The 12,221-nt window shown below is 40.6% G+C and overlaps 1 protein-coding gene across 5 annotated transcripts in view; it reads right to left on the bottom strand.

Annotated features, from left to right (window-relative positions):
- The window catches only part of DTNA (dystrobrevin alpha), a 356,259-nt gene that overhangs the window by 112,961 nt on the left and 231,077 nt on the right, over positions 1–12,221 (bottom strand). For all 5 annotated transcript variants that reach the window (XM_032595369.1, XM_032595370.1, XM_032595372.1 and 2 more), the window contains one exon: positions 4,759–4,839. In XM_032595369.1, the coding sequence (XP_032451260.1) occupies positions 4,759–4,839 (81 nt within the window). The remainder of the gene's footprint in view (positions 1–4,758; positions 4,840–12,221) is intronic.

Here is a 12,221-nt window from a genome sequence, read left to right on the forward strand (position 1 = left end):
GACTGTGACCAGAAGAACTAAAGGAAAGTGCCTTCGTACTTTTGTTTCTACTATTAAACAGGAGGGATTTGAGATTTCTGATTTATTTCTCTCATTCTCTTTTATTGTTCATGAACTTAAGGCTGCGTTCCATTGACTCCAAAGTAATTTCTGAAAAATGATCTGCTGACATTACAGGGTATCTGGATCATTAACCATGTCAGCGCTGACCGAGGAAATAATGTTCTGGCAGAAAATAGTTATTTGTTTAAAACAAAGGCTGAGAACGTTGCCATTTCACACATCCTTATGCCTACATGGCATATAGGGTATTTATTTTTGTGGAAAGTTCTTAGGAAACCCAGAAGTTAAAGAGAAGGCTGTTGATTAGAAAGCAGTATTAGGAATAGTATAGTATTAGGAATAGTATATAGTATAGCAGTATTAGGAATAGTATATAATAGCAGTATTAGGAATAGAATATGCATATTCTCCATTCAGTCCTATTCCTCCTAGAAAATAAGATTGCCAACTTGCTGCCCCCTAATTTTTAGGGGTACAAATTGCTTTGTTCCATTAGGGAATGTGCTAGTCATGGCACGGGGAGGGAGGGTATGACAGTGTGCAAAGATGAAGGGTAAGGGAAAGAAGCTGACTTAAAAATAGATCCCATGGAGGAAAGTTGAAGGAATAAAGAATCTTCTGCTTGAAAAAAGAAAAGATGGGGGCGCCTGGGTGGCTCAGTCAGTTAAGTGTCCAGCTCTCGGTTTTGGCTCAGGTCATGATCTCATGGTTTGTGAGTTTGAGCCCTGCACTGGGCTCTGTGCTAGCGTGGAGCCTGCTTAGGATTCTCTCTCTCTCCCTTTCTCTCTGCCCCTCCCCTGCTCGCGCTGTCTCTGTCTCTCTCAAAAATAAATAAACTTGAAAAAGGAGAAAAAGAAAACAGAAAAGATGGTTTCTCACAATTTTTGTTTTCTTTTCTTTTTAATGTTTTTTTTTTTTTGAGACACACACACACACAGCCACGCACACACACACACACACAGCACGAACAGTGGAGGGGCAGAGAGAGAGGGAGACACAGACTCTGAAGCAGGCTCCAGGCTCTGAGCTGTCAGCACAGAGCCCGATGTGGGGCTTGAACTCATCAACTGTGAGATTATGATCTGAGCCAAAGTCGGCTGCTCAACCGACTGAGTCACCCAGGTGCCCCACAATTTTCCTTTTATAACAGAGGTTGGTAAATATCTTTTTTGTGTGTGTGGACAATGGGGCACTACTGTATTACATAGTAATATTATGGCATATATATAAAAAGAGAAAAATTTATACAGTGATGAAATTAAAAATACAATAATGGAGTGCGATTTTTTTTTTAATGCTTGTCTGCCAACGAGAAGACTGGAATTTTTGTGGGGAGGGATAACATTTTGCTTAACAGGGAGTATAAGTAGCATTCCCTATTCTAAAATTATTAAAAATATTCATCTGTAAAAACTCCTATTTCACAGTCTCTACAAAAGTTAGGGCTGCATTTAGTGCACAGGCTACAGTTTTCTAGCCTTTTGTAATGGAGGCTTTTTAGAATCCTGGGAACCAGTTATTCTCAGCATCCATCAGGAATTGTATTAAAGGGAATGAACATGAATGGCGGTGATAGGAATCAGTGTTCTATATGGGAAACCATAAAGAGCGTAGGCAAGGGCTGTGGGGACAGAAATACAGGGAATTAACTAACCCTTCTGATATCTGAGATCAGATAGAAAACAAATCTCTTAAAAGTCTATATCCAGACAATATTTTTTTGTAGGCGATGACTTCACAAGGGTCAGTTTTTATGCTTTTCACCTCTATCATGTAGTTTATAAGTTTAGTTTTGTTAATATACAAAATCAATTTTACCTCTAAATAAGGTCTGGACTGAAAAACAACCTGTTCTCCATCAAAGTCCATTGATTTCTACGAAGTAAATGCTATGTAAGAATTTCCAATAAAGCAATGTACTTACAAACACACTACCTGGACTTTTTGTTCTTATTGCTTTCATTGTAGAGTAAAACTCCATTACAAAGTACAATTATTTATGGTGGATTATGTTTCATTGCAGACGAAAATGACCTTCCTCTAAGGGGGGTAGGTTCAATGTTGACTGATATTATGTCACATAAACATCAGGTCCTGGTTATCTTAAAAAGAAGGCTCTACCTTTAAGATAAAACAGACTCAGCTGTGTTAGCATTTTGCAAGCCCCTCCAGATCACAACTGTTATATTTATTGTCAGGAAGGAAAACTCAGCAAACACATATTGTACGTGCATGCAATGCTTCTGCTCAAGGTGGAAATGATTTTATAAAGCAGCTTCATTTAGCATCCAAAACCTGTTCATTTCTCTTCCTTAAGCCTTAGTTTTGTATAGTTTGTATAGAACGTAATTTTTTCCTCATCTTAAAATAGATGAAGTTTGTCAGGCATAACGCTTCCCCATGTAATGTCCACTAACTCTTTAAGAACCAGGCTAGATGTCTCCCTCTGCAGGAAACTCCTCTTACTGGCCCTCACACCCAGGTAGGGCACTGCTTCCCTGGTGCTCCCACAACACTGCACACATACCCCTACCATTACACTTCCACACTGCGTTAGGAGTCTGTTTAAAATTCCATCCACCCAGTTAGACTTGGGGCAACTTTAAGGCAGAGAGCGTGTCTTACTCACATTGCTTCATCCCGGGCACCTAAGCATGGTGCTGAACACACAGGAGGAGCTCGTTATAAGCTTTCTAAATTAAAAGGTAAATGAATGGGCGCACTGAGAGTCAACTGGGCAGGTATGAAAGTTCTATTTCCACCCAGGGATGGACTAGCACTGTTTTCCCCGAGATCAATGTGACAATGACATGATGCTGGATGCAGGATAAGGATGAAGACCGGAAAAGAATAGGAAGAGGAAAAGGAGATGCCCCTGGAATGAGAAAGGGCCATGACCTGAGAGCAGCAGGAAAGCAATGTCACCCCAGGGTGGCAGGAGCCAGTTAGGGCCTTTGTGATGTTGGCTGCAGGGGTGGTTGTCAAATCACTGATTCTTTTTTTCTTCTCTCTCTCCCTCCCTCCCATCCCCCTCTCCCTCCCTCTTTCCCTCCCCCACCTACCTTCCTTCCTTCCTTCCTTCCTTCCTTCCTTCCTTCCTTCCTTCCTTCCTTCTCTTTATTATTTACTTTTTAGTTCACCCCTATGATTTTGTAATACCTTTTTGCAATTTCCCGTCTCTGCTGAAAGACCTGAGGAAACTCTGCTTGGCAAAGCTCTGAGGACAGAATTCTTGTCCCTGCTCCTTCTCCTCACCCTTCTATTTTAAGGACCATTGAGTGGTAATGAGGAAATCACGTGGGAGGATTCTATCACTTTTTCATTGCCGAAAACATGGAGATTTTTCCTTGTGTTTTAATATGGGTGGTGGGGTTGGGGAGGTGGGGGGAGAAAAGCTTTTCTTTAATGTGAGCCTCTTCCTTGTCCTCAAAAGACCTTTTATAGACTCATCAGTGCCCAGGGCTGCAAGGACATCCACAAATTCCTTCCTCCATCTGTAGTGTGCAGTGTTCTTCTCATTGCCTCCCCACTTTCTTTTTTTTTTTTATTGGTTTAGCTTCCTGAAAGGAGTCAAACATGTCTTTGATATTTTGCTGATCTGTTTTTACTCCTTTGTCATCCTGCCCCAAACTTCAGCCCCGTGTCCAGCCACTGAGGCTGAGGAATAAGCTGTAGATGAGCAACTCGAAGACCAAATATACATTGCCCACGCCATTAGTAACGATTTGCTGTAAGCCAGGAAGCCTGGGGCTGGGGCTGGCCTGCCCAGGGCCCCCAAGAAACACCTGCTGGAGACTCGGGGAGGATAGAGGTGTGGAAACGGCTGGTTTCTACATTCAATGTTCGTAATCCCTAGGCCACTTATTCAAAACTGTGTATGTACTCAGGGGAACATTATGGTTTTCATTTTTCTAATCCATTCAATACTAATTAGAAAATAAGAACAGTTATTAATTTTTCCAGCAGACAGTTTACAAAAAGAAAAGAGTAAGTTCATGTACAGGAAATATGAGGCGATTTTTCTCTCCAACAGAAAATGGATGGGGTGTGATATGATGGAAGCGACGGTGCAGTAGAAGATGTAAAGGGCTTGCTGTGATTAGTGATCTAGCTGGCCGCTGACATTTTAAAATTTGGGAAAAAGATGAAGCAAGTCCCTTTGTTTCTTAAAATATTACTGCCTCTTCTCTTCCTGTTGTCTGATGTAGGCAAATGCAGTCAATACTCTGAAACAAAGTGCTAATTTTGTAGCTTCAGAAAGAAAATCCTATGTTTTCCAGGAGCTTGTAAACAGTCTCCTATACTTGCAAAGGACACGCAAATACAAAGAGGACTTCATACTCGATATTTTATAAAGTTCTTGGAAGCCATTTTGATGGCACAGCATCGACACTACCAAGGCTACAGAAGAGAAGAAAAATATCCACCCAGATTTAAACCATTCCAAGGACAGGAAGTTGGACACATCTCGAGGCTTATCCATTTCAATACTTCAGCCGTTGAGAGCAGCAATTCAGCCTTCAGAATCACTTACGAATAGTCTCTCTACCTTTTGCATATCATAGTCCTCTTCTTATTGTTGTGTAAACATATTTTTTTATCAACACTTAGGAGAAAAACAGTTTTAATAAACTGTAACAAATGTAAACGATAGGATTCGTGAGGGTAATTAGTCCAAACAACTGGCATACTTACAGTTGCATTTCTTCTGCACAAACCTAAGCTTGCATGCTGTTCTGTAGGTGGAGAGTCGGATACGATCCAGATCTTGAGCCCCTGGTGGGGGGGAGAAACGTACACATATGGTATGCCATGTGTGTGGAAAGGGATTTATAATATTTACAAAGAAAGCAACTACAGATACAACCCATTCACTTAATTTGATTTTTACCTTTATTAGAACACAAACACAACTTTAAGACTTGAAAAGGTCTGGCCTCATACCCCTCAAACACTAGGGGAAAAGAACACAAGTATCCAACACGGGAGATGAGGTTGTCAACCATGTTTGTGGGCCAAGGAACACAGCCTCAGCCCTGCGGTGTCTGCCGCCTCTGAGAACAATCTAGTCAAGCTGTGACTTAACCAGCAAGATGACAGCACTATCATCCAATAACCATTTTAGATGCGCGGTGATTGGTCATCAGAATACGGCTGTGAGAGGAGTACTCGCTGAAAGCTGGGCCTCTTTGCTGTGTGACTAATTGCTTTTAGAAACCTCAGTTTTCTCATCTGGAAGATGGGGGTGATGATACTACTACTAATTATTTTACAGAATTATGAGGATACATGAGTGACTATAATTAAGCACAGAGGGCACTGCCTGGCATGTAGTTCGAGCTGTGTAAGTATTCATTAGTATTACTAGGGTCTATCCTGCAAACCTGCCTGTCAACCTCACAGGAGACTTTCTAAAAACAACCACTACTCTTTTTTATACCGGAGCTTCCGTTTCCTCTCTAACATAGAAGTACGTGTTCCCCATATTCTTCAACTACTTTCCTCATTCTACTCTTCCTCTCAAGAATCCAGCATGGTTTCTGATGCTCACAGCACCAGGTCTGAATGTTCTGCTCAGAATCCAATCCAAGCTCTTCCCATGCCACCTACCCAACGGTATTTCCCACCACCCTCTACCCAGGACCTCTGCCCGGCTTGGGCGAGTCTCCACACAATGCCCTGCAGATGGGCTCTTTGTCCCATTCACACCAGAGATCCTGGTGGTCCTCCCACCCTTCTCTGAATGGGCTCATCTCTAGACTGTGTCTAAGACAAAGCAGACTTTCAACAAATGTCTGTTCTTTTCTGCTTCTCAATATTTGGCATTCGTTAAGCCCTGTTTATGGTTCATAACAGATATAAAGGCAGAGAGCTATTTTTGACATATATTGAACTTCACCAGTAAAAGTGCTACATGAATGCTTCAAAATATAATAGGGCAGCAAGTAAATGAGCTGGCCTAGAAGTAATTATATTGGGAGGCCAATTAAGTGCTTTTCTAATCAAACTCGGGATGAATTAGCACGTGTCCTGCACTGAGAGCATCAACATTCCCTTGAATCAAACTGATCTCTTTAGATTCATTCACAAATGATACCAATACTCCTATTGCTTTATAGTTTTATGAGGCAGATCATTAAACATTCATTCTTATGAGAGTTGATTACTTGACAAACAGGCTCATTGATACTGAGTTCCTGAAGAACCAAAGAGAGAGGGCTTAACCCTCACCCAGTGCAGGAATTCTCCTAAACGGAGAATGTTCTCAAGAGCGGGACAGGTAGACAATGGCCATAGAAGATTATTTCCAATGACAGGAATGATTATCACTTGTGAAAATAAATGAGCTTTAGAGTAAACCTTAATCTGTCATTTCCCAGTTATGTGAACTTTGACAAGTTTTTACTTGGTCTCTGATTTCTTCATGTATATGGAGATAACAGCATCAGCTTTACCAGCTGGTAACCTCTGAAGCTTGTATATAGTGAGCACCTACTAGCAGGTGGGACTCCTAAAAAGGTTTCCTGTACATTTCCTTAGCAACAATAAGTGATAGAAATTTCTTTTTTATATTTGAGCTTTAATTTGCCTTCTGATAAGTTCAATCCACTTGATGTGATTTCCCTTCTAGAGACACAGAAGGTTTGCTTCTAGCCACTTGATAATTTACACATTGGGAAGCACCTTGATTAGCATCTTCATTACCATCTGAAGGTTATGTAGAAAAGCCCCTGCCCTTGTGGAGTTTAAAGTTTGGCGGGGGACATAACCTCTTGACCTTTTGACATTGGAGCCGTTCAACTCCATAACCATTGCATGCACAATGTCTATCACAGAGTGAGGCCTACAATAGGGCTTCAATACGTGGATGTTGCTATCATTATTCTCTATTATCATCAGACAGTTTTGAGACCTTCATCCATTCTGGTCCTTCTGCTCTATGGATGGCTCATATCTCATTGAAGTGAGATATACAAAATTAACCCAAATTTGCCTCCTCTGTATAGAATATATAGAAAGCAATCATGACCAGTTTTGATAGGGACAATTATGAATGCAATTAATTTTTTTTTTTATTTTACAGAGAGAGAGAGAGAAAATGGGAGAGAGGGGCAGAAGGAGAGAGAGAGAGACAGACAGAGAGAGAGAGAATTTTAAGCAGGCTCCATGCTCAACACGGAGCCTGATGTTGGGCTCGATCCCAAGACCTCAGGTTCATGACCTGAGCCAAAATCAAGAGCTGGGACGCTCAACTGACTGAGCCACCCAGGCACCCCACGAATGCAATTTTAAAAAATAAATGGCTCGTTCCTCTAGTTCTTTTCATTAAAAAGCTGAAAAAAATCGTATGTATTTACATATGATCACATCTTTTCTATTTTCTACTTAAATGCTTATTTGGAGGCTGAAGATAGGACTTCATATTTATCTGGTTAGTTTCTTTTAATTTTTATCTCATGCTTGTAATTGTTCTGATAGTTTTAAAAATTTTGATTTTGCCACTGGCATTTCCAAGGGCCTTCCCAGTTTTGTGTCTTCTGTAAATCTGAGAGGCTCATTTAGAAACTTAATTCTCTAGGGTTCTGGATAACCAGAGACAGAGAGACTATCAGAAATACCTGAACACTAAATCTGCCTTTTCCCCTGATGAGGATGTACTTTTACTGATGCTGAGCTTGGCTCAACAGTCAAGAGAGTCTCAGTATCTGAAAATAATCCTTTAAAAGAAGACATTAGGGACATAGATGAGTTGCGTGAATTCTTTAAGAATAATGATAATCCGCAGGTATAAAAGGGCTGTGATGCAGCAGACAATTAAATGTCTTAGTTCCAGCAAAACTTTATCCTCTGAGGACAGAAATACTAGCTCCTCTGCACCTCCCTCTCATAGAGGCTCTAGGGGCAATTTGGCAAAGGTGCACCTCTCCTACATGTAGTAATGATGATGCTTAGGGATGGGAGTGCACTGACTGTTCTCCCCTGCCCTATCATGATGTGGACTTAACTGACCCTCTTTTTGTTCAAGAATCAGGAAGGGGTCTGAGGGTCTCTAGATGTTTCCTATTTGTAGAAGTTCTTCCTGGCTGAAGTTCAAAGGGGATGCACCTTACACAGACCATGTAAGTGGCAACCACAGGATCCATCTGGATTCTGGGACCCACAAACGCTGAGCTGAGACATGCTGCACAGGCTCTTGCTCTGCTTATCCCCCTTGTTTAAAATATTTATTTGTCCCACCCCCAATAAACCAGAAACTTAATTCAGTTTTACATGGGTAGTCTCTTCTTGAAAGTCTATAAGTTTGTAGTTTGCCTTGGGAGTAGTTGCAGGTCTTCTGTGTCCAAGTTATTGGTTAAAACCAAGCACCTGAACAGGGCCACACATAGACTCTTCTAGTATGCTACTAGAGGCTGCCTTCCAAGTTGATTGACCCATTGCTTATTCCTGCAGATACGGTCACAACACGACCTATAAATCAACCTAATTGTATGGCAAACTGACTCACATCTCCAACACATGCACAACATAAGAGACTTTGTCAGTATCTTGTTGAATTAAGGTTCATTTTTATGCTATAGTATTTTCCTGAGCTAGCAGTCTAGGAGCCTTATTAAAAAGGGAAATTAGCTGACTTAATTCCTTTATAAAAAAGATAGAATTTGAATAAATGCATAAAGAAGTCAATAGAGCAATCCTTGTTCTTAGCATGTTGAAATGTCTAGGATTAGCACTATATTTTTTCCATGACCTGAAAATGAATCCATCTTATCATAAAACCTACAAGTTCATACCCTAGACTCTCAAGAAGCCATATTCTTCCTTCTTAATAAAAAATGAGTATAGCATTTCCCTATTTTTAATTTTTTTGCAATGGTCTCATTATTTCTGAAAAAAATGGATGATATTTTTCCCTGTATTATTGTATCACTGGGATATAATTCTTTAAAACATGCAGATTCAACTCATTTAAATAATACCTTAGATTTGCTTCATAATTATACAGAAGGGACTGGGGCTAAATAATTAAGGGCAGAGATGAATATTACTGTCTCCACTTCTTTATATTTTTGACACTTTTCATAATGAACATTTAAAGCTAATCCACTTAAGGCAATTTGATGCTCTTGTATCTTGTCTTCCAATCTCTCATATCCACGTCATACTTGGAAGAAGGTGATAAAGACAAAAACAAAGATGCAGTTAAGAAATTCTGATTGATCACACTGTTATCTCCTACAAATCCTGTTTTTCCTTTTTTTGTTCTTCCTTTCAAGATTTTTCTCTGCTCTTCCTCTCTGTCCTTCCTTTCCTCCTTCTCTCCCTCTCTTCCTTCCTCCTACCTCTTACATTCTTTCCCTCCATTCGTCCATCTATCTATTTATCCAACCAACCAACCAACCAACCAACCAACCAACCAACCAACCTATCTTACCTACTTCTTGGCTTTAGTTTTATTACATTCTAATAATTTTTAAAATTTTTGTAATTATTTGTTTTGAGAGACAGACACAGTGTGAGTGGGGGAAGGGCAGAGAGTGAGGGAGACAGAATCCGAAGCAGACTCTAGGCTCTGAGCTGTCGGCAAGAGCCTGACGTGGGGCTTGAACCCATGAACCATGAGATCATGACCTGAGCTGAAGTCCGACACTTAATCGACTGAGCCAGCCAGGTGCCCCTAGTTTTATTACATTCTAAATAGTTTCACACAATTAAAGTATATTTTGCCTTTCATGTTTTGATAGCTCATTATAAAGCCTTTTATAAAGTCATTAAGATAATTAAATATCTCATTCATTTTTCAAATTTGCTCAACAAATATTTACAGAATAAAGATGAAACCTATGAAGATTCCATGTCTGAACTCTTCCATGCTTGCTGATTGTGTGTGTGTGTGTGTGTGTGTGTGTGTGTATGTGAAGTAGAGAGAGAGTGAGAGAGAGGTAAAGGAGCTAGGGGGTCAAGGATAATGGTCAAATTTCTCTCTTAGGACACTTAGTGGGGTGGGGAGGCCCTCTCTGAGCCAAGGTACAAACAGGAGGCATAGGTTTGTAGGTGCGTGAATGAAGAGTTCAGTTTTGGGCTTACATGGATTGAGATGCTTGTGGATGTCCAAGTGGAGGTATCAGCGGCAGTTGGAGATACAGATATGGAACTCCTGACTATGGAATACATTCTCAGAATTACCAACAAACATAAAATGTAGCAATTTGTCTTAACTGGGCCAAGACTGGGAATATTCTTCCAAGAGAAGACTCTGCATACAGCCATGGGCACTGTTAGTGGAATAAATGGTGAGCCCACCTCAAGTTGTTTCATCAGTAGAAGGCTTGACAGTGAGGAAGCAAGGCTGGAGGGACACTGACTTTATATGCTGACTATTCTGGATAAGATGGTTCAGGAGAACATGGATGTGGTTTTGAAGGACTCCTTGAAACTTGGGAGCCATGACAATAAAGGTGAAGCCTTGAGAGAAAGTAAAATTGTATATGGAGGGACTTGTTCAAGAACAAAGCTTTGGTATGATCTGGCTTCAGGGTGTCTGGGATCTGCTAAGAGACAGAAAAAGAGAACGGCAGTGGTCAAAATCAGCAGGAGACCAGACTTGGGTGGTGACATCAGAGAGTATTTCCAGGATGGTGACCCATGGTATTAACATCTTAAAGAGGCTGAATAGCAAGAGAAATGAAGAAGCAAGTGGAAATAGTCCACCATGGCCTATAGTGGTGTGTATGGTGGGCTCATAGCAGTGGGCTCATTCGTGTCGTTGTTTTCAATTTTTGAAATCAATTTTCCTAAAAGTCACAGTGTGCATTGCAAAATCATGCTGTAGGTTCCATTCCCATTAGCCACGTGCTGACTTGTAGTCTACTTCCTGAAGAACTATCTGCCTTTGAAGGATTCGGGTGCTTTCCAAGTACCTACACTTGCCTCCCTTTGATTTTCCATCGCTCCTCTGAGCAGAGGCCAGTGGTATCATTGTGATTTCTCCTCAGGCCCTTCCTTATCCTGTTAGATAGCCTTCCTTATTCTGAAGGAATGTCTTCCAATCACTCTCCTCTCATTAAAACCTACCTATCCTGTGCCCTGTAGGCTTTTAAACCAACATTTATTCAGCATCTAAAGAGAATGGATTTGAAGGTAAAAGTCTATGGTTTACCTTCCTTAAGCTACCTTAGGAAGCATTCACAACAATGACTGACAAGTTCATAAGTAAGTGTCATATAAGGCCGAGTGATATCCTCTGAGAGCAGAAAAAGAGAAGGTGATTTAATTCCAAGAACAATTTATTCTGCTAAAAGCCAATCTGATAAACTTATTTGATGGCTGAAAAGCCAAGGTGAGGATGACATTTACATTTAACTAGTCTTTTTAGTTTTAATCTAAGGTACCAAATAAACTGATAATTAGGGCATTATACTGAAGGGAATTTTTGGTTAAGGGCAACCTGTCTAGAATTTCTTTAATTGAAGTTGGTGGCCACAGAGTCAGTGTTTCGTTTTGCTTTTTTTTTTTTTTAAGACAAGGCTAGTCTTTTTTTGCTTATATGTGAGTCCACGCTATCCTTAATTTCATTTCTTTGCCATTTCTTTTTGCTTCTGAGGCCTGTGGTTATGAGCTCAGAGTAGATGTTTAATGCATACGTGCTGTAATCACCTGAATTTGCCTAAATTTCTTACCAGTTGTTCTTATCAATTATTGTTCTCTGTTCGCTATGTCCTTTGTTCTCTGGCCTTTGTAAGGCTAAGATGCCTTAACATTTCCCTGAGCCTGACTAAATTTCAGACAGGCTTCTTCCTGACTCTAAGCCTCTGAGCTCCTTTTCTTAGAGCATTTACTTTAGAAAACTTTTCATTGTAAATTCTCTGTCTGCCCCTTTGAGAAGTAATCTCCTAGCCTCTCGACAGGTTTACATCCCAGAAATATCTTTCTTAAGGACCTGGGAACCAAACCTTTGAAATGCAATCATTGGAGCAGATCTCCCAGTCTCTGTGGAGGGTAGAAGCTTAACCTCCTGGTTGGGACAACTGGCAAACACAACTGATCACCTTCCCCACGAATAATCTTTAGGACTTTAGCAGTAGCTCGCTACTAGCTCACTCTGGCATTTAAAAACCCTCCTGCCTTCCAGGGAGTTGAGTTCAATCTCCCTTCTCTCG

Source organism: Lynx canadensis, chromosome D3, assembly GCF_007474595.2.
Source record: "Lynx canadensis isolate LIC74 chromosome D3, mLynCan4.pri.v2, whole genome shotgun sequence".
NCBI classification, from domain to species: domain Eukaryota; kingdom Metazoa; phylum Chordata; class Mammalia; order Carnivora; family Felidae; genus Lynx; species Lynx canadensis.